Source organism: Amaranthus tricolor, chromosome 3, assembly GCF_026212465.1.
Source record: "Amaranthus tricolor cultivar Red isolate AtriRed21 chromosome 3, ASM2621246v1, whole genome shotgun sequence".
Taxonomy (NCBI): Eukaryota; Viridiplantae; Streptophyta; class Magnoliopsida; order Caryophyllales; family Amaranthaceae; genus Amaranthus; species Amaranthus tricolor.
The window spans coordinates 30,314,521-30,336,488 of NC_080049.1; the positions used below are offsets into that span (position 1 = coordinate 30,314,521).

Consider the following 21,968-nt stretch of genomic DNA (forward strand, 5'->3'; position numbering starts at 1 on the left):
AAATATTATAAATTAACGAGTAAAAAGTTAAATTATTCAAGATAGTTTTCCCAAAATAAAATCTTATTCTCATTTAATTTGATCATTTCCTTTACTCTAAACTAGAGGTGTTGATGGGCGGGTAGTGGACCAGATAGTACCTAAAAAATCTACCCGCAAACTCAAATATACAAAACCCGGATTGTATATGAAAAATATTGTTCATGCCTGCCCATTTTTCAAACCGAATGGATCGAGTCTGATGAATAATCCACCCATGAACTGCTCTACTCTAAACTCGAGAGTTGAGATATTTATCCATCATCTCCCAAATCCCATCTCCAAATCTAATTAGTATACACTTTCAAGTTCCAAATTCGTTCCCTTTTTTCTCTCTCTCCCCTCACATCAACAATGGCGAAACGATCGACGACTTCATGGATAACACCACTGACCTCTTTCTTACTTCCTAGAAATGGCGATGCACTCTGGTACTCACTCGCCATTCTCTCTCTTCTCTCTCTCCTCCTTCACCACCTTTCTCTCTCCACTTACGCCGTACCTTCCACCCCTCAATTTGAGGGATTCGGCGATGAGTTTGATGAACTCGATGACTCAATTGACGACTCACCGATTCATATCACTGATCTTCCCCCTTCTCCTACCTTAACTCAGTCTGATTCCCAAACTCATCATGGCCCGCCTCCTACTCCTTTAGATTCTAAATCTCAACCCACTGATTCTCCTAAACCCACTTCTAGATTTGATTATTGGGATGAAGATGAATTTGAAGGTATTCCTACTGATTTACAATCTGCTCCTGAATCAGATGAAACTAATCAAGATTCTGAAACCCTAGAATCTGATGTTTCTGAAAAAACTACCCATGATCAAATTTTGGTTTCTGAAAAGTCTTTGATCTCGAGATTTTTTATTGAGATTATATGCGTGAGTTTTTTGATTGTGTTTGCGATTAATTATTTTACTGGGAAGAAAGAGAATGAGAATTTGGCATTGGCTTGGGCTGCAAAGTTTGCTACCAAAGATACTATTTTTGATAAGAATTTTTCATTACTGGGGGTTGGTGAAGGGGTGGATTCTCCATTGTTGTTGAAAGAAGGTCAAAATGTGTTTAAGTTTTATGCCAGTGGTAGGCGGTATTGTCAAGGTCTGTTGGCTACTATGGAGTTGAAGAGTAGACCTGATTTGATATCAAGGATTTATAATTCTGTTGTGCCTTGTAAAGATGAGATTCACTTTGAGGTTTATATGAATGATGAAGCTATGGATCAGGTAGTTTTTGCTGTAGCTAAGAAGAAGGCGGCTAAAGCTATGCTTAAGGAGCTGCCTGATCTTCAGAGATTTGCTTCTTTGATGCCTACACCGAGTAACAGGAAGTGGGTGTCCGATGAGTTGAGTGTTATCTCGGAATCAAAGGAAGTTGCTGGTGAATTAATCAATGAGACTGTTCTTGATCAGGTAAAAATTGTGATTTATAGTTGATGACAAATTGAGGAATTTTGATTTTGATTTTGTTGAACTTAGTTTGTTTTCAATATCTTTGTTCTTGTATGTGTTAGTGAGTTAGTCAACTTTATATGTTGGAGTGTTAGTTTTCTGGAGTATTTGTATCAAGATAGGCCTGTGATTCTGACTTGCTTTAGTTCATGTACCTGACCCATGGGATCCAACAAATTCTTTATTAAGATCATCTTACCCAGCTTAATATGAGCTGACCCAATTTTTAATTTCTTAAAATTTAAAGAAAAAAAAAAGCTTTTGTTAACTGCTGTATAAGTTTAACTTTGGGCTGCTATGGGCCCGTTTCACGGTGAGACGGTCTCATACAAAACTTGCTAATGGGATTTAGGCTTGGGCATTGCTATTGTGTCAATTGTAGTAGATAACCTTTTCAGAATTACTAGTTTACTGGAATAGACACTGAATTTTTGTCAGTTTTTTTCCCTGTTTTGATTACAAAGACAGTTTGTGTTAACTTTCTTCTTGTGATTAGTTTTTGCAAAATTTGACAGTTAAGTCGCAATCTATCCTGTATTCCATTGTTAGTCCTAACTTTGATATCACTCTAAAATCTAGATAATCAAAATAGTTTTAATTAGACCCAATTGACAAGCTACCTGTTGATATACTTTTTCGTATCTTTCCCTCTTCTAAGGTCTTTACCCTTCTTTCCAATTCACCATAATCATGACCGATAAACTGTTTAGTCGTAGCCCAACTTCATCTTTTGAACTTGATCAATGTGCCCAAAACTATAGTCACCACCTTATTTAACCCTAACACCAGATCTGCCGCCCCCCTTATGAACCTTCATTGTTTTTGTTATCACATTCCCCCTTTCTTACATCTATCTTCACCCCAATCAGCCAATCATCACTAGCACTGTTACCCTACCCCTAAAAAGCGTGTCTTGAATGGAAGCTCTAAAAAATTCTCTTTGCAAACAATATCTTGACCAATTTTTGTGGTGAAGTAGAGCATCAAGGAAGGTCATGAATTATTCAAGGAAGAGAGTGGTGTTGTAAATTGGGTTTCAGTTGCTTGCAATGGATGTGCCATGGCTTTTCGGAGGTGCTTGAAGGAGAGATAACAATGGAGAAGAGAACTCCAGGGGCTTTTGTGGAAAACAATATGATGGCATACAAGCATCAGTTAGAATGATTTCTTTTGTATCTATATTCTATAACAAAAAAGTTCTACAAAATATCGAGTCGGATTAAAAATCATTCCTTCCAATCTAATACCATTTGATTTCTACGTTAGGATCCATACAAAAACGGCCTTTAGGCGTTCACAAATCGTTAATTCATTGTCTTTTGTTTTTTTTTAAATTTTTCTTGTTGTTGTAACAACTAGACAGATTGCTTTTAAATGTAGATTTAAGTACGCTCTTGTTTTATTTTGCATTGTATTAGTAGCTTACTGCGATGATAACAAATATTTTAGATTTTTAATGCAATGATAATATGTATACTGTGTATTTTGAGTATCAGATATGTTCAAGAGTTGTTTTATTAGCTTTTGAGCCAAAGATAGTGCTTTTGCCTTGTGCTTAGGCTCAAGGACCCTTGTACCCCTCCATGCACCTTGCACCGTTGAAAACTAAACCAATCGGGATGAAAGCATAGGATGCGGGTGGCTCATTTGAAGAGTTGCAATAAAAATAATGTGACCGAGGTGTGCCAATAAATTTAAAGGGGAAATTAGGACACTACCACAAGAAGGAGCGCCATTAGACAATACTATTATAAGAATAAGATTTTTTCTTTCAATCGTTGTAGAAAGATGGGTTAAGCTGGGTTTTTAAGGTTTGGTGTTGTTGTATGCTGTGTGTTGTGTGCTTTGTGGATGTTGAGTCATGCACACAATACAGTTTGTGCATATTTCAGACTTGTCTCAACTCTCATGCATCAAGAAGATATGTTAATTACCTTTCTCTGTTGATGACAGCTTTTAGAATACTATTGTTGTGCAGTGAACTTCTTACATTGCTGCAATATATAACTTTAGCTAAAATTTTGCTGGGGAAGGACTGTTTACTTTTAAATAATCGATGTCCAAGCCTAAAGCCGATTCTTTCCGGTTCCCCCTCCCCTCTTTCCAAATCATGAGGTCTTTTATCTATGTTGTGTTGTACTCGAATGGTTATCAATCCTTTTCTTGAGAATGTTTTGTGCTCCAAGAGGACCAGTGTGCTAAATATCACATCGCTGAATTCTTGGTCAAGCTCTTGCTTTCGTGTCTCTCATAAAAGTATTAACTATGAATGTACAATATAAATCTTTTCACCTGTTATTTCAGGTCTTGGGAGAGAAAGCGTTTGAGAAGTTCGGAAAGTATTTTATTTCAATGCATTTCTCAGATCAACAATCAGGAAACCACAAAAAGAAATTGATGTTTAAGTTTGCTCTTCCCAATCAGAAAAACATGGCCGACATGTCTCGGCTTGTAGCTTTGGTGCCGTATTACATTGATTTAGTTGGAAAATACAAATTGAGTTCACAGGTACGGTTTTACATTTTGGTGTTCTTGCCGAATTTGATTGTTATTCATTAGCAACACAAACACCAACTATTCCTGCTTTCAGGCACGCTCCAAAACTGATGCAACTAGGGTCAAGGCTGCCCAAGAGGCATACAAGGAGCTCCAGAATGCTAGGCAAGATGCCTTGCAAAGGAAGAAGGCCGAGAAGAAGAAGATGGAGGAGGCAGAAGCGAAGCTGAGTGCCGAGGGAATTCGCAAGAAAGAAGCTAAGGAACGTGCTCGTCAGATGAAGAAGGCAATGCCAAAAATGAAAATGACTCGAACTTGAAGCTCAGTTTCGTATGGTGATTGTACGACTCGTGCCTTTATGTCTTGGATCATCGCTAGTATGTTCTCTATGTAGAATAATGGCCCTTTTTATGAGATAATTTGTGTATTTGAAGATGTATGAGCAACTATTTTCGACGTTACGATATCTCTCATCAGTCATTACTTTGATGTAGTTAGATTACACTTCCTAGTTCTTTAGGGTTTTTTTGGAACTAAAGCATTATTCAAAATGCAGCTCTATTTGACTTAATAAGCTATTGTTTTTATTATTTGATGAAGGTAACATTTATTCAAATGAGTTAATAGCTCGGATCATTGGATTAAGATTATTTGCCGCAATGCTCTGAGTTGAGAATGATGGAACTAAAGTTGTAGAATGACCGTTAATCGGTTTGACTAGTTGGAAGTAATGATTAATAAACTAATTATTTATTGCAGTTTATTATGAAAATGTTGAAAGATATGAGCTATACTTACAACTGTTTTTACTAACTTTTTAGCTGATTTTTAAAGTCATTTACGGAATATTATTTGTAGTCGTTTGACCTTAAGTCAAAATACAACTATAAAGGCATATATAAAATACACTCATAATGACAGTTAATTGAATTAAAATAATCAATTTTATTATCTATGATGAATATTTAATAAGTGTGATTACATGACACTTATCAATCAATTATAACCTAAATGATTTTTAAAATAAATTGATTAAAGATCAATAAAATTCCTAGAACATGACTTAAATTTAGCCGATTATAAATCATACAAAATAATTAATTGAATTATTAATCTTAGCTGAATTGATTTTTAACCGTAAAATAGCAAACATCCCATTGGACAATTTTTAGTCTAATTGACTAATTTTGCGAGGATGTTTGGTAAAATAACGTATTTTATTTTATTTTGGCAAAAAAAAAAAAATTAGATGATCGAACCACCTAAAACCAATTACTTACAAATTATATAGTTAAAACAAATTATTAGTATAAATAAATTATTTTTAAACAAGTTATTCTTATTATCGCATTCAAAACCAACTGGTAAAATCAATTAATAAAATCAATCAATTCAATTTCAATCCGACTTACTAGCTACGGACTATAGGCTATCAGTCTTTCGCCAAACATCTGTGTTGTTTTCTACCAATCGAATTTCAAAAATACTTGTCTTTGGAAAAAAGGTGGATGTTCCCTAGAAGTATATAGTAAGTATACCATCTGTCACAGATTGAGTAGTGTTCAACTTGCAAGTTACTCCTAATGGAAAACTTGATCGTTCTCAGTTTTCTCATCTTCCTCTCATCATCTTTCTCCTATGCTCAATTTGATAATCTATTCAAGGATCTCAATTTGTTTCCTCAAAGGTCTGCTAATATCATTAATGCCGAATTTTCTCGCAAACCCTCTGCTCCCAAACTCGTGGAAAGGAAATTCAAATTCCCTAATTTTTACGATCCTAATGGTGCCTCTGTTGAACAGCTAGGTCATCATGCTGGTTATTATCAACTTCAACATTCTCATAATGCCAGGTTTGTATTTGGATATTCAAATCTATTTTCGAGTTTAGGTGATTCTAGGTTTTTGTTTTCTTTGAATATTGATGTGATTTTTATGATTTATTTTCTTAAATTTTGAATTTTTTAGTTTTGACCTGAATTGAAGAGGAATTGAACAAATCGTACAAATAATTTGAGAAAGAGTGTTAGTTGATAATCGTAGATTTAGAGAATAGCATGATAACAAAATTGATTGGGAAGATGAATTGAAATCTTATTGTCTGTCTATGAATATGAACTTGGATGATGCACAGTTGTTGTTTGCTATGAAGTTTCATGTTTCTTGCTTTATACTATGTTTGGGTAGGAGGGAATGAAGGATAAGGAAGGGGAGAAAAATGGAGAGATCATTTGGTTATTGGGGTGTTTGGCAAATAATAGAAGTTTTTTGGTAATTTTGTTGATTTTAAATAACCTACAAATAATATTTACCAAACATTTTCATAACAACCCTTTAACAACTGGCTCAACAACTAGCTTAACAGCTAGCAAATTAGCTAATCATACATAACATTTAAAATCTTAGAAGATGACGAATGTCAAAATTATAGAAGCCTGAAAAATGACTAAATTTCATTGATTGAACTTTGATTACACGACATCTTTTATAATTTTTTATTTGTTTGGAGAAGAAATCTATACAGTTTTGAACTGATTCAGAAAAGTTAAGAATCTGAAATAAAGAATTTAATTGTTGAGTGTTTGCTTTGATAAATATTATGTATATGTCAATGATTGTATGATTATACAGATTAAACCAGCCAATTCGAACTTCAAATAACCCATATTTGCCCATTAGCCTCCTAATTATTTCATAATAATTTAAATTTGAATATAATCATTATTTAATTTTGGAAAGGATTTTGATAGCATAAACCTCGTGCTGATTAATTGTTAGCTTGACTAAATTACTGTTTGAATTTACTATCTCAAAGAATTCCTAACGATTATAAGGTGGGAGTGAGCACAACTTTTACAAATGATTTTATATACTAGTACTTCTATATAGTTGGAGAGTGCTTCTCAAGAGACAGGAGGGATGCAGAGATAATAGGAGGTGATCAAATGCTGGAAAATTGAAATTTAACTTATAAGATTGCGAATTCTTTTTTGCACCATGAAGCCTTGTTTTCCACTTGTTTACAAAAGTATAGTGTATTAAGCTACATGCCTACATAAATACATCTTGAAAATCACACAAGGTGTAATCAACCATCACACTTTTTATAATTGGTATAAGGTTGGAGAATCCCCTTGCACATTCAACTAGCACACTTATCATGCTTTTGTGCATTTTGATATGCTTGCAAACTTTTGTTTTGGTTAGTATACACATTTCTTTTGAAAATATTTTATGTACCTTGGTGGTGCTTCGTGCACAGAATAATACTTGTGTAAGATGCCCGCATGCAATCTTAATTTTCTAAAAGGTTTGAACTGACACAAAAAAATTTATGTAATTTTATTTCAAGAACGGGGTGAGTAAACTCTTAAATACTAGTGTGTTTCTACCATAAACCTATTCGTCGTAGCCTTAAATTTCTTATGTTCTTCCAGCGCGTCAATGAAAATAACTGTGGCTAAAACATCAACTTGAATAGATGTTGATAAAGGTGTTAACCCATTACGAATGAGAAAATTAATCCTTACTCATTGTAACTGTTAGTGCAAAATATTCTCCGCATTGCTTTGTAAAGGGTTTTGACTTTTGAGTTTATCCTGTTCGCGGCTGAAACGACCACAAAACACAATGTTGATAAAATCATTTCGTGACCGTTATCGCATCCGCATCTGAAATTTTGCATTATGGATGCTATTACGGGTTTCCCATCCTAATGTGCAGTGTGCCAGATAATGTCTTTAAGGAACCAAAAGTTGTAAGATTTCTTGAGATGGATTCTGAATCATCTCTACACTGCACAGTTTGTAGTAGTTAGTCAGCTCATTCTTTACATCAAATTGTGTGGAACATTTATGGCAGGCTCCAGGCCATCATCAGTCTGCCTTGTTGGTGTTTGTTCTGTTAGGCTGCTGCTTGGGTTCTTTTATTTTGATTGATTTATATAATAGGCTTATCTGCCCTGCTCCTCATCTATGTGTCTACTCATTGTTTATGACGTTATAACTGGAATTTTTTAAAGGTTTCTTACTATACAATTTGTAGGATGTTCTACTTTTTCTTCGAATCACGCAAGTGCAAGCAAGACCCAGTTGTTATCTGGTTAACCGGAGGACCTGGTTGCAGTAGTGAGCTGGCTCTTTTTTATGAAAATGGGCCATTCAAAATTGCAAAAAACCTTTCCCTTGTATGGAATGAGTATGGCTGGGACCAGGTACTCAAGTTGCTAATCACATTAGGTGTTTTCTAATTACCAATGCTGTGCGAAGTTGTGAAACTCTCCATGCTTTAATCTCTTTTTGCTATTTATTTTGTGTTCTCAAATTATATTCCCAGTGTTCTCTTGTGTTGGGCTTTTCAAATTAGTTGATACATGCATAATTTGGTGAGCCTTTCATCTTTACTTTTTCACTATAGTTTGGTCTCACACCCACTACTCACCTCTCCACATTTTCACTTCCTTTAAATTTTTGCTAAAGTTGATGACTTTGGATGGGATGATTAACAATATCTTAGCATTTGTAACATATGGATTGTATGTATGCTGAAAATCAAAAATGAACTCATCAACATTGCGCAGTGAAGAAATCTCTAGGAAAGCGCATATAATTTTCTTGTCTTAACTCTTAAGTAATAATATGAAGACTTCATAACTCGAAGTTGCTATGTGACGACTTGAGATGAAGTACTATGTCCTTGTTTGCAATTTCCATAAACATCTTATTTGACCAAGCAGCATGAAATGATATGAACTAAATTTGAGTGCAGTTATTATTTGTTTGGATAGAAGCATGTTAAGGGAAGGGGAGGGAATATGATCGTTTCCTTTTTGTTCTCCAAATTCTTCTATCCTAGCACCATTATTCAACTTTCGTTTCTTCCTTTTCTTTCCCCTCCCTTTTCTGCTCTTCACTTTCTCTTCTACTCTTCCTAGAATCAATAGCCAAACAAAGTTCTACTGTTAAAAATGTTATCTAGTAATGTCTGCACCGAATGGGCTATTCTCTAGTCCAAATGTAGCTAGCCTAAAATGCCGGGGTTTATCAAAATTTGAAAGGTAGGATATGATTTCCACTTGCCTCTTCTCTTTTTCAATTGTATAAATAATGCTATTCCTCTTTCTTTTGGTCCTTCCCATTAAGTTTTCCCTACTCCCCAGTTCCCACCATAAGCTCTCACATCCCATGAGGTGGGGGAGCAAACTCGAAGGGATAGAGGATTAGTTTCTAAGGCAAAACGTAGATAAGTCTGTGTTTTCAGCCCATTTGGAATTTAAATTATCTAAGGAGTATCTATAGATTCCCAGATGCAGTTGCATACTGTACTTGCTGGAAATATTGTGTAACGAATTGATTTGTTGTGATTCTCCAGGCTGCCAACATCATCTTTGTTGACCAGCCTATTGGAACTGGATTCAGTTACTCCACTGACAAACGTGATATACGACATGATGAGGAAGGGGTCAGTAATGATTTGTATGACTTTTTACAGGTATGTTAAATAATGTTAATTTTTAGTTGCATTATCGTGGTCTTTTGGTAGTGACATGGTTTGTTGTATTAATGTGCTTGGTTCTTTGTGAGATTTGTGGTTGATACATTGCCTTTTTGAGTAAGGCGGCTAAATGATCAGGTTGTAATATTACTAAAAAGTATGTTACTTAAATTCATGTCCGTGTCCAACTTGGCTATTTAATGAATATTTTCCATGATTTTGGTGCAAAATGAGGTGTCCTATCTGTGGAGGATTCAACTTGGTTATGTGAAGTAAAGTGAAAGTCTAAGTATCATAGACTAAAAGAACAGGGGAGCCTTCTCCTAGTATCTGGACTTTTTTTGACTTCGATGTATGCTAAACAGCAGTCTACATCTTTGCTGTCTCTTTGACAATGACATGGTAAGCATAACTAAGACGCATCTATTGACCCTAAACTAATTCTAGAATAAACCATAAGATTATTTATGATAACAGTAATACTTATTTAAAAGCCCAAGTATTTTAATGACTTGAAAGCTTGAAAATTGGACCTATATATGCTAAGTAATGAATTTTAAATCGAAAAGGCACAAGTAGTCACATGCTGTTGAATTGCAGTGTTAGACTTAAATAAACCCATGATCATATCTTACATGGTCAAGGTTGGTGAACCTTGCTCGGATACTAATATTTGCTTTAGTTTGTTGGGTGCCACTTAGCATGTAACTCCATATATGTTGATAGAAGTACATGTGATCTTTGTGCTGTGCTTTGCCTCCTGAGCTTTTTCTACTACATCCTTGGACCTCATCACTTTCTTAAGATCGTAAGTTCATTATTGTTGTTTTAACTTGGCGGATTCTCTTTCAACATTTAGGCATTTTTTACTGAGCACCCAGATTTTGCTAAAAATGACTTCTACATCACTGGAGAATCATATGCTGGCCACTACATTCCTGCCTTTGCTGCTCGTGTTCATAGCAGGAATAAATCTAAACATGGAATCCTTATCAATCTCAAGGTCTGCAAATAGATTATAGATGTTTTCTTTTCTTGCCCCCACCAACCCCAGTAGGACATGGAGATGGCTATAAACCCGACTCCAGCAGTCCAGTGTAGGAACAAACCTTTACCAGTTGTAATGTATTTGATTTCATTGAACAGGGATTTGCGATTGGGAATGGGTTAACTGATCCTTCTGTACAGTATCAAGCTTATCCCGATTATGCACTACAGATGGGGTTGATCAAAAAATCCTCCTACAACGCTATCAATCTTATGGTTCCTTTGTGTAAAATGACAGCAAAACTATGTGGTAGGTTTACCTGATTTTTTTTATGTTATTTCTAATACAATGGTATGACTAAATGTTGAAAAGATAATTATGGGCGAAAGATAAAATTAATGTCTAATTAGCTGGCTATTACTTATTCATCTCTATTAATATCTGCTAATAGTGATGTTTTCGCGTTCTCTTCCAGGTACAAAGGGCAAAGCTTCCTGCATGACTGCATACCTCATGTGCAACACTATATTTGCAAGCATTAGAAAGCTAACTGGTGATACGAATGTATAAACTTTAAATCTTCCTTTTCGTTAAAACCTGACTTTTTAGCTTTTAATTTTATGCTTTAACCTGAATGTTTTTTACATGTAATTGAAACTCCATTTTCTTCTAAACATGATTGAGAAAAGAGCTTTCTTAAAGGGAAAATATTGTCTTGCGAAAATTATGCTAGGAAGTGAAGTGGGAATGGCAATTCTTTAGCTTTTCTTGAGAAATAGCTACATAGGAATTCTCTTTTGTGCATTGAATTAGATGAATTCTAAAATATTTTGGTTTTTTGCAGTATTATGATGTCAGGAAGAAATGTGAAGGTACGCTTTGCTACGACTTCTCAAACATGGAGAAGTTCTTAAATCAGGAATCTGTTAAGACTGCTCTCGGTGTTCAGGACATTAATTTCCTGTCCTGTAGTCCTGCTGTTTACAAGGCCATGCTAGTTGATTGGATGAGAAATCTTGATGTCGGCATCCCAGCTCTACTTGAGGATGGAATCCAGTTGCTTGTATATGCAGGGGAATATGATCTTATCTGCAATTGGCTCGGTAAAATTCAATCAACAAATTTATACAGCAAAATTCTGATGTGATCTGCATACTTCAAAACATTCATTAGATGTAGCTATATGCTTAAAATTGAGTTTTGTTCTTGTATAACCATTAACCAGGTAACTCTAGATGGGTACACAATATGGAATGGAGTGGTCAAAAACATTTTGCAGCATCACCAGAGGTTCGTTTTGAAGTTGACGGCTCGGGGGCTGGAATATTGAAGAGCTATGGCCCTCTTAGTTTCCTCAAGGTTCGTTCGTACCAAAATCGTGTGTTTAGTTCATAAGCGTTATTTTAAGTGTTTGGTAAACAACTTTTTCAGCCATCTGCATGCTTGGTGTTTGGTAAATGGTTTTTTCGTTTTGAATTTTAAGCGAATATCAAAAAACCAGCTTCAACCAACACCTAACAAAATATTTACCTAACATCTCCATAACAGCTGGCTTAAACGGTTGGCTTATAAGCCAATACATCTAGTTGGTCAACCAACCAACAACTTCATACTAGAACTCCTACTAACAACCATTGGCCAAACACACTAAATTATCGTGTAATAATTTGACCCCGAAGCAATCGGGTAAATTGATCGGATTGACGAATGCTGATGTCTGTGCTGTATTAAAACAGGTTCATGATGCTGGTCACATGGTTCCTATGGATCAGCCAAAGGCAGCCTTGGATATGCTGAGGAGATGGACACAAGGCACACTTTTATTGTCAAATTCCCAGTCTGAACCCTATTTTCCTGATAGCCAAAAAGAAACCTTTGTTGCTTCCCAATGATCACTTCTATGATCCGCCTCACGCACGACATTTCATCCTTGCAGCAATCTATGTGTGATCTCTGTTCTTCGCGTTTTTTTTAGTTCACATTTTTAAGCGACTATCAAATCTCATTGTGATAAGAAATCGAGATTACAACAACACAACAATATACCAATTTCAAGTGACTCTCGTCTAGATGAAGTTTGGATAGGAAAATGTGCTTACTGAAGTATGATTTGAACACTTGTAAATAAAATTTTATAGATACATACTCTATAATCCAATCTACTAAAATTATTATGTATTCTTTGAAAGTTTCTTTTCTGTTTGTTTAGTACTTCATATTGGGGTGATGTTTATGTTCTTGTTGCTTGAATGAAATACGTTTATTATACATAAATTGAATCCCTTTGATCCATAAATATATGACAACATGTGCTCTACAATATGCATAGAGATTTCTACTAGGTTTTGGGTTTTTCGTTTCTTACTGCCTACGGGATATCTTGATGTGGAATCTCGACTCATAATTCTTTCTATTACGAGAATTTGCTTCGTCGTAATGTTTTCAATCCAACTGTGAGAAGGGTGAAAACATAACGTTTGATGGAAAGAAAAGTTTTAATAGGATTAAAAAAGTGTCATAGGTGCAAATTAGTAATAACATGAGCTAATTGCATCTCTCTAGACTAGCGATAAAACTAGTTGGTGATGTCAAAGTCGAGTTTATGCCTTTATGATTGTTATTTTTGTTTCTTTGGTTTATGTTATTAGTCTTACTACTTGTTTTGCATTGCCTTGACCTGGTATTTGTCTTGCCTGACGCCTGTAGCGTGTACTAGGTATTTTGTTTTCTTTTACAAGTTATTATCGATCCGAGTGTTTCACTGCCCGCAATCTTTTTATCTCTTGATAAGGATATTGTCGGTGTAATTCAATACTTTCATACCCTTATCATAGCTTTTATATTGAAATATATTGACTATGACTAATGGTTTCGACTCTTAAGTCCTTACTTAATAAGGTCTCTTCAAATCTACAATACCTAATCAACAAAGGTAGTTCGTGGTATTTAAATCACAAGAACACTTATAACTGACAATATGAACTTTTTATATTCATATATCCCTCATTTTTAATCAACATTATATATCGATTCACCTCAAGTGAGATTAAATTTTTACTCATGGCTATGTATATTTCAAAAAAATTTACATTTAAATTTTAACGACTTTTATGAATTAGGGTGATGGGTTTCTCTTCGCTCTTGTGATATAAGATCGATATCCACCACATTGAGAAAGGATATATATTCCCCTCTCCTCTAAAAAGAGTATGAAACAGATGCATAGTAAAACTGTAAAATTTTACCTATTTGTGCTTCTACCGTAGATTTTTGATGGTTAATAATATTCAAAACAGACTCGACAATCTTATATTCAATCTTATAACCAAATTTAATTTAACCCGATTTAAAAATAAATTTACAATTTAAAAACAAGACTCCACTTTAAACCAAACTCCAATAATCGCTTTAGTTGGGGGATGAAGGATGTCTGGGTTAGTTCTCCATATGATATCTTCTCAATCCTCCGAGTAGACACCAAATTCAGGATTTGCATCTTCAATTAATAACATTCAAACACTAACCGCCATTGTCGAACCTTTAAATGCAGTTGATCCTCTTTAATGGACATGTACGAAGTATCAACCAATCTAATCGACCAAGTTCAGATCTTGCTCAAGAAAGAAGCAGGCCTTGAAACATTTAACTCCAATGATCACTCACTTGATTGTCTTTCATCATCGTTTCTCAATGATGCCATTCTTGGTTCAAATGCTTCTGTTGATGTAATACGATGTAATGATTGCAAAGGGAAGCTTTTACGAAGGTCGGAATCAATCATTTGTGTTTACTGTGGGATGTTTCAGCATCGAGATTTTGCTACAAATCCTATGTCATTCAAATCTACAATTGCTTTTCAGTGGCTCTTGCAATCGCTTGGTTTAGATGGATTTGTAAGTCTCCCCTATCTTCTGTTAAATAATTTCATTTGTAATTATGTATGGTGTTGTTTGCTATGTTTAATTGCGTGCTAGCTGCATGTGAATGTACTGTTATGATTGAAATTGGGATTGCAGGAAAGTGTTGAGAAACCTATTGGAGGTGATGTAAATCAATCTGGTGGTAGAGTGCGGAGCTCGTTGAAGGAGGATGAAATTTCGTTATCGGATTTTCTTGATTTGCAACTGAAATGGCCTGATAATTTGAGAGGATCTGGTGTGGGAAATAAACAGATACTTCACGGGAAAAGAAATCTGAACTTGATTGGTGTAGACATTGAGCAACTTTTGAGTCAAGAAAATAAAGATGATGATTTTAATGTAAGAAATGAACATTCCATAGCTAGTAATAAATTTGAAAATGAGGAGTCTAGGATTTCAGGCGAGAGAAGTCTTAATTTGTTTGAAAACAGGAGATCTTCCATGGCTGCTTCGAGGTCTGGTGAGGGTGAAAATGATGAGTCTTTGTCTGAATGGGGGGCAGAATTTCAATCTTCCTTTCCGGTGGCCGGACCTGAGAAATCAGGTGATAGCTCATTTTCTGATGCTCCTTCAGGAAGTACTGTGATTACTTCCAGTAATGATAATGATTGGAGTAATTTGGAGTCTGGAGGTCATATCAAGTCTAAGGTATCTGATGGGAATGTTTTGGTTGAAGGTGGTACTAGGCCGATGGGATCGGTGGATTCTTCTTTTGATTTGTTTCCACAAGATCAACAGGATAACTCCAAGGAAGAGTCTCTCAATAGTGAGAACATAGATAATGATGATTCTTTTGACGAGTGGGGTGACTTTAGGATGTCTGTGAGTGATAAAACAACTCAATGTGAACCAAGCAGTACAGCGGTGCTTGCCACTGATAGTGGTGCGTCACTAGCTATATCTGACTCATTTGATGGTTTTGTTGGATCCACAAGTTCAGAAGGAATCCCGTTTCAGAACAATAATTTTACAGTGCCTAATGATGCCTGGAGCGATTTCATGATACCAAGTACCGGAGGAAACATTCAGTCATTAACGAATAGTAATAAATTAGAGGATGTTCCAGCACTTGGTAGCAAAGATGATCCTGCTCTGTTGGATGTTACCCTCTTAGAACATCAGGGAATACATGGTGAAAGCTTACAGAAAGAGATATCCTATCAAGATGATTCAATTGGGTTATGGGGTAATGATGCACACTTGGGTATTAAAGGTAATCAGTTGGAAAGCGAAGAAAGCAAGCAACCTGCAAGTGGGACTACCAATGATTTGGATAATTCATTTGACTTGTGGGATGTAAAGAGTTCTGCAAATTTGCAGCAAGCAACTAATATGCAAGTAAATATTGAAGGTGGTAGCAAATTTGAAGCATGGGACGATTTTGTTGGAATGGGTACCGTGAAAAAGCAAGAGCAAGCCTGCGTTGAAGTAGATGGTGGGAAGGGAAATACTAATCAAATTGACTTATTGAGAATGTCCAATGATAGCTCGTTTGATGTGTGGAGTGATTTCACTGGAACCAATAGTGCTTCTGCTAGTAAACCAATGGACAATGACATTTCATCTGGGGCTTGGAATGACTTTTCAAGTTTAATGGTTGCTAATGCAAATTCAGCTAAAAGTAACAATACAAGAACCTCTGAAGATCAAGCAGTTCTTGACGATGATAATATGTTTAGTTCATGGAATGTTTTTCAGAGTTCGGGAATACAAACGGAAAATAGTTCTTTTGCACCAAATGATATCAAAATCAGTTCAGATCAGATCAGTTTCCATAAAACTCCTGACAGTGTAAACATGGCTGAAGAGAATAGTACTTTCAGTTCATGGGGTCAGGTGCAAGCTTCTGAGGAAGGGGCCTTCGAAAATAAATTAAACATTGAAGGTGAGTTATTTTCTGGACTCAATAATGGTGGACAACAATACATTAGTCAACCAGACAATCAACTCCAGTTTGATGGTATTACTCTGCTTGATGGTAAATCCTTGTGCGAAACTGATGATTCATTTGATGCATGGTCTGATTTTACTGGCTCGAGTAATACACAAGTAAATTTTAGTAGCTCAATAAATGCACATGTTGACGAGGAGGCTATTAAACATGGAGATTTGTTGGATGCTTGGAATGTTACTGCAAGCTCCCCCGATGTTCAAGCTGGTAATAACACTAGTGCTGCAATGGAAAAGACACCTGATACATCTTACCCTGACCTATATGGTGGAATTTTCAGTACCCAATATGCCTCTGCATCTCAGGCATTTGCAACTCGTGAAGGTTCTGATTTGGTTAGGTAAGTGTGCAAAGATCCAAATCCTTTTTATTGTGAGACTCTATGTTGGTTGTACGTGTTTGTACACAGTAGCGTAATATCTTTTTTACTTTTGAGTCATTGCTTCTGTAGTTCTGTTAACTATTTAAGTTGAGACACACATGTGTGATATATTGCAGGGCGTCTGATCAAGATGTTTTCCTGAATTGTTATTGTCTATTAGTGTAAAGCTCTCTTCCTCTTCTTTGTGTATTTGAAAGATATCCTCTTAACACGAGTGCAGTGTGGAGGATTTCGATCTTGATAACCTTCCTGCAAATAGAATTCATCGATTTCATTGAATCAATTATTAAATAGTGAGAAAATGAGGACATTCTTCTATTTTTGTGTGCTTGCGCGATTCTGTATGGCACACTCACCGCTAACATTGGTCGGCTATCCCATTCCTTTGTCCACTTTCGGGATTTTCAGTGTAGTTGATCCTTGCACGTGCAACTTTTAATTATTTTAGGTGTATGTTTATATATAAAAAGAGCTTCTTTCAAGTGAGTATTTTAAGTACCTTGGCTAACTATTCACTAGAATGGAGGTAATGATTAAGATGTTAAGGAGGGCATTGACTCAAATGGAGAGTGAGATACAAATATTATGCATCTGAGGTATGCGACTTGGTGAAAGAGAAATTCTACAACACCATTAGTATGAGTCAAAATGTTAGGTTTTCTGAAGAGACCATTGTAGAAACATAAGGGTGGCAGGTTGGTAAGATGTATATGTTCAGATGTTGAGGGTACATACTTTAAAGGATACGATTTAAACAAAGGCATAAGAAAGGCTCTTGGAGTTGCAATTCAAGATAAAATGAGGAAATTTCTTTGTGGTTTGATTATGTACAAAGAAGACCAAATAATGCATAAAAAAGTTGAATGTTATAATAGAGTAGCTTAAAAGAGGAAGAGAACGATCGAACATTATGTGGACAGCAAGAGTGAAGAATGACATGAATGATTGAGATTTTCTGGTTCATATGGCAACAAATAGGAATGAATGGAGAAGGAGATTATATGTAGACGGTGGAGGATCATTTCAATTGATGTTCTTAGCTTTAGATTAGTATTAAGATTAGGGTGATTAAAATATATTCTTTATAAGGGACGATTTTTTACACTGATTTCTTTTGATTTGTGTAGCCCTCACCTCATGTAGTTGGGATTAAGGCTTTAGTATTGTTGTGTGTGTCTTTTAATATAATCGATTTTTGTTTTTTGCATTCTTTCATGCATGACCACAACTAAGTTAGGATAGTGAACTATGTTTTTCCCGAGCAAACCTATACTACGACATAGCCCACATATTCTCCTCCTCTTAGCATTGTCTTCCTTTCCCAACTACCATGTATTTCCCTTAGTGGCACATGATTTTAAATTTTCTCGTGAATCGCAAAACAAAAACACGAGTTACGGTTGGTTTTGGACAATTTTTGGGCCTTTTTGAGCGAATTGCGAATTCAAAAAACGATTCACATTGAATTATGTTGCATTAATTTTCCCTAGCAATGAAATCCCTCCCTTTGAGTACTTAATGTCTTCCTTTCCTTTTTGATCCCTTGCGCCATTTCGAGGAACCCCAATGTTAGAAACCATTCAAATTTATCCTGGAGAAAGTGAGATAGAGAGAGAAGTGGGAAAGATTAAGAGTGAAAGCATGTGCAACCTCTTTGGTAGGTTGATTAGAAGTTTGTATAACCTCAATTGAGGGCCATAGACTCCTCATGGATGATTGGAGATCCCCAAGGGTAGCTTAAAGACAATCTTTTCTTTGAGAGAGCGAGGAGCATTTCTTTGGTTGATAAAGTTGAACTGGAGGACCACTCAGATTTATTAAATTGCACCGAGAAAGGTGGATATATGTTGTTAGTTTATGCTGTTAGATCTAAGCGTCCTTTGTGAGCAGTGTAACCAGCATGTTTGTTCCTCTTAGCTGGATGCAAACTCTTTTACTTCTACAAAAGTAGAGAGATTAATGATTGCAGTCAATATATGTTATATTAGGCTTACAGGAAGAGGTGGGCACAGGGCGTTCCGTGCTAGCTGCGAGTCGTTTTTGTCATTTTTTGTCATGCCTAAGGGAGGTTTTTTTCATGCTAAGGCATGCTCGGGGTACCAAAAACACGGCCTGCCAACTCACAGAGTCAGAAGACTCTCATTTTGTCTTTTTTTTCTACGGCTCCAAGACCCTTCCTTATCATTTCAAATTCTATGTTTCAGGGGGCGTGCTCTCATTTATCTTAGCATTTGCATTCAACTACACAAATCTTCCTTTAATGACCTTTTCTAAAAGTCAAATATTGTGTCACATATAGTAGTGCTTGTTTAGAGGTAGTTTGGTAGAATTATCTTCTTCACCTTAGTAGATACCTTGGCCGCATAATACTTTGATCAGAACTCTCCATTTGAGCCATTCGCACAGAATCCTATGCTTAACATTTCGATTAATATATTCATTCTAGTAATAATTGAGCTATGGTACTTGAATCATTCACTTGTGATGAGCTCCTTCATGTCTAACATTACAATACCTCTTTATGATCCTCTTGCCAAAAACGATGTGCCAAATTTACATTCTATATACTTTTTCTTGTTTCAATTTAACTCATGCTTGTCTTACATATCTAACTTAGATTGAGCCCATGTGTAGTTTAGTTCACGAAATCATTAGCAAACAACGTGGACCACGAAACTTCTCCCTAGATATGTTTTGTTATCTCACCTATGATTGTTTAAACAAGAGAAAGCTAGATTAATCGTGATTAGAGGATCTTTTGACGCTCCCACTTATGTTCTAACATTGGTCTGTACTTCCTCATACATATATTGGACTGTACTTTTATACTTCCCTGGACACCCACAAAGTTACTTATATTTTACCAAATGACCTTTTAGGTTACCGTCTATATAGAACATTTCATACTTACGAAATGCTGGCGGCGACGTAGCTACCCTTGCATACCTAACTCTAACACATGTCTAGGAGGTGAAGCGTAAAGTCCTAGTCATTTGAAACCACATTCTGGTGATTTGTTGCATCACTTCTAGGCGACGACCTAGAAGCTCTTGAATAATTGTCACTACATTGAGTGAGAGAAGTTTAATGTGTCGCTTGGTATGGGATGCCCCTGCATTAATTAAATTCGATTCATGACATAAAATGTTATGATATTTTACACTGCTTGTCACTACCTGGCGCAACACTCCTCTTTATTCGGGTGTAGCACCTCAGATGGAGTTGTGTTATTGTGTATATTGAAATAGGGGGGGATTGAAATTTGCACTAATTGAAGTATAAGAATGCATTATGTGATAAGTACTCCTACTGTATATTTTTTCTACTTGGGGAATTTTTTTAACAATAAAAAGGAAAAGAAGGAAAGAAGCAATACGGGTTGAAGGGAGTTGTGATGAAGAGGAGCTATCAGTGATGGTGTTGGAAAGTAGCCATTGTAGCCTTGTAGGTGTTAATCAACCTGAGGCCTGAGGGGCCTTTTTTTTTATAACCCTAGATTGAAAACTTGAAACTCTAAATTACAAGTTGGTGACCTGCATGTGGAACTTTGGCCGGAACAGAAAGATCCTTGCTAATAAGTATTTTTACCATTTACTATAATGATTTACTATGTCCATATAAGCTTATAGGTAGTTTTTAGGTTCCCATCCAAGTGTCCAACCAAATGCACTATGAGGATAATATGGTATATATACCTAAACAATATTGCAAGTTAAATGTATGAAATATTGTACCAAAAGGTTTTCTTTTAGGTAGCCATGCTATGGCCTCCGATATAGCGCCTATAGGCATTCAAGCTTTTAGCCAATTTACCGGATTTTAAATTTTTTTGAATTTATCCAAATTTCTTGATTCCCTTGGTTTGTTTTCTTGATGACCCTAATATCGCAGTGGGGCTGATTTGTTAAAACCAAGTTTTTGGTATAGTTTCCTGTTTTGAAATCTCAAACCCTAAGACAGGAAGCCGACTCGAAAAAAAGCTTTTTGTCATCATTGGAATCATTCTCACATGAGATGTATATAGTAGCTTAATTTTTGATGAACTGCATTTATATGAAATGACTTGTGTTGTATGAAAGAAGTCCGAAACTAGAATGGTGTCCGTGTATCTTGTATCTTATAATTGCGTACCGGACACTCGGATCTACACTTTATCCGACAGCCGGCCAGTAGCCATTTAGTATTTTAGTTATTACCCAAACTGAATAAAATTTGACTCCTTGTTTTATAGAACGGAACATGCTGATAAAGCTGGTGGCTACATGGATACGAGGATCCCAAGTGACAACACTTCAGAGGAAGGATTAAATATAAAGTCGCCTGCTGCGGAGACTTTGATATCAGAGATGCATGATCTATCGTTCATGCTTGAAAGCAGCCTCTCGAGTCCTAACCATCATACATGAAATATTGCTATTTGTTATGTGTGTGCAATACTTCGAGTGGATGCAGGACTTGCATCTTTTGAATTGTTTGTGTATCGATGACTTTTTTAATTATTGATGGTCATCAATACACAAATGTTTATACGGAAACTTTCTGTGAATTTTTCGTACAGTTCTAGTAGTAGTCAGTGAAAAATTGTACCTTGAATCAAATTCGTTTTAGATAAACTTTGATCTTTCTTTCATAAGAGATTACGATTTGAATCTTTCTTGAACATTTAGTATGATACGTCTTACGAAATATCATGCCATTATAGAGTTTATTAGAAGCGTTAGAACTTGGAAGAACTCGGTAAGTTAGTTTAGTAAAGTTACAAAAAGTTTTTACGGAGCTTTTGATTAAATAATGATAATGAAAATAAATTTTAGAAACCAGGATCATAAACCTTGTCAAGTAGTATTCTTAACCAAATGTAGTATTCTTAACCAAATAGAAGTAACAATGATCATAACCCTTGTAAAGTAATATTCTTAGTTAAATTATACTTCTATTGTATTTCCTTTGATCGATTATCATATCTTGGAGTGTTCTTATGAAAGGATTGTTTATTTACTTAGCTTTTTAGCGTATCTTTTGTTTGTTGTGTTGATTTCTGTTAGTTGACCTGACTGTAACCTTTAAGCTTAGTCAGTAGTAGCTGAATATAGAGTTAAGAAGCAATTATGGTCACCTGAGGTCAGGTCCGAGGAGAGGGGGTCGGGGGGGCAACGTAAGCAGGATTTAGAACTAAGAGTGGGGACTTGGATCATAGGTACCCTAGAAGCAAAGTCGTTGGAGTTGGCCAATGAGCTTTTTA

At 35.7% G+C, this 21,968-nt stretch overlaps 3 protein-coding genes across 3 annotated transcripts; all 3 read left to right on the plus strand.

The window, feature by feature from the left end:
• Positions 1 to 212: 212 nt before the first annotated feature.
• LOC130808993 (uncharacterized protein At5g49945) lies at positions 213 to 4,609 on the plus strand. Its single transcript, XM_057674590.1, has 3 exons — positions 213 to 1,458; positions 3,802 to 4,005; positions 4,088 to 4,609. Exons 1-3 carry the CDS (start codon positions 394 to 396, stop codon positions 4,310 to 4,312), a joined length of 1,494 nt encoding a protein of 497 aa, XP_057530573.1. The 5' UTR covers positions 213 to 393; the 3' UTR covers positions 4,313 to 4,609.
• Positions 4,610 to 5,476: 867 nt separating this feature from the next.
• On the plus strand, positions 5,477 to 12,654 carry LOC130808994 (serine carboxypeptidase-like). The gene is made up of 9 exons (XM_057674591.1): positions 5,477 to 5,845; positions 8,037 to 8,205; positions 9,363 to 9,482; positions 10,345 to 10,488; positions 10,632 to 10,782; positions 10,949 to 11,037; positions 11,318 to 11,576; positions 11,699 to 11,832; positions 12,210 to 12,654. Exons 1-9 carry the CDS (start codon positions 5,577 to 5,579, stop codon positions 12,363 to 12,365), a joined length of 1,491 nt encoding a protein of 496 aa, XP_057530574.1. The 5' UTR covers positions 5,477 to 5,576; the 3' UTR covers positions 12,366 to 12,654.
• Positions 12,655 to 13,855: 1,201 nt separating this feature from the next.
• On the plus strand, positions 13,856 to 21,376 carry LOC130808995 (uncharacterized). Its single transcript, XM_057674592.1, has 3 exons — positions 13,856 to 14,366; positions 14,490 to 16,684; positions 20,958 to 21,376. Exons 1-3 carry the CDS (start codon positions 14,037 to 14,039, stop codon positions 21,130 to 21,132), a joined length of 2,700 nt encoding a protein of 899 aa, XP_057530575.1. The 5' UTR covers positions 13,856 to 14,036; the 3' UTR covers positions 21,133 to 21,376.
• Positions 21,377 to 21,968: the final 592 nt, after the last annotated feature.

Excerpts from the sequence above, each read along its gene's own strand:
- LOC130808993 (XM_057674590.1), top strand. The coding sequence starts at position 394 with ATGGCGAAACGATCGACGACTTCATGGATAACACCACTGACCTCTTTC. Across the intron at positions 1,459-3,801 it reads ATGAGACTGTTCTTGATCAG|GTCTTGGGAGAGAAAGCGTT; the intron begins GTAAAAATTGTG and ends CTGTTATTTCAG. Across the intron at positions 4,006-4,087 it reads AATACAAATTGAGTTCACAG|GCACGCTCCAAAACTGATGC; the intron begins GTACGGTTTTAC and ends TCCTGCTTTCAG.
- LOC130808994 (XM_057674591.1), top strand. The coding sequence starts at position 5,577 with ATGGAAAACTTGATCGTTCTCAGTTTTCTCATCTTCCTCTCATCATCT. Across the intron at positions 5,846-8,036 it reads CAACATTCTCATAATGCCAG|GATGTTCTACTTTTTCTTCG; the intron begins GTTTGTATTTGG and ends TACAATTTGTAG. Across the intron at positions 10,783-10,948 it reads AATGACAGCAAAACTATGTG|GTACAAAGGGCAAAGCTTCC; the intron begins GTAGGTTTACCT and ends GTTCTCTTCCAG.
- LOC130808995 (XM_057674592.1), top strand. The coding sequence starts at position 14,037 with ATGGACATGTACGAAGTATCAACCAATCTAATCGACCAAGTTCAGATC. Across the intron at positions 14,367-14,489 it reads CGCTTGGTTTAGATGGATTT|GAAAGTGTTGAGAAACCTAT; the intron begins GTAAGTCTCCCC and ends TTGGGATTGCAG. Across the intron at positions 16,685-20,957 it reads GAAGGTTCTGATTTGGTTAG|AACGGAACATGCTGATAAAG; the intron begins GTAAGTGTGCAA and ends CTTGTTTTATAG.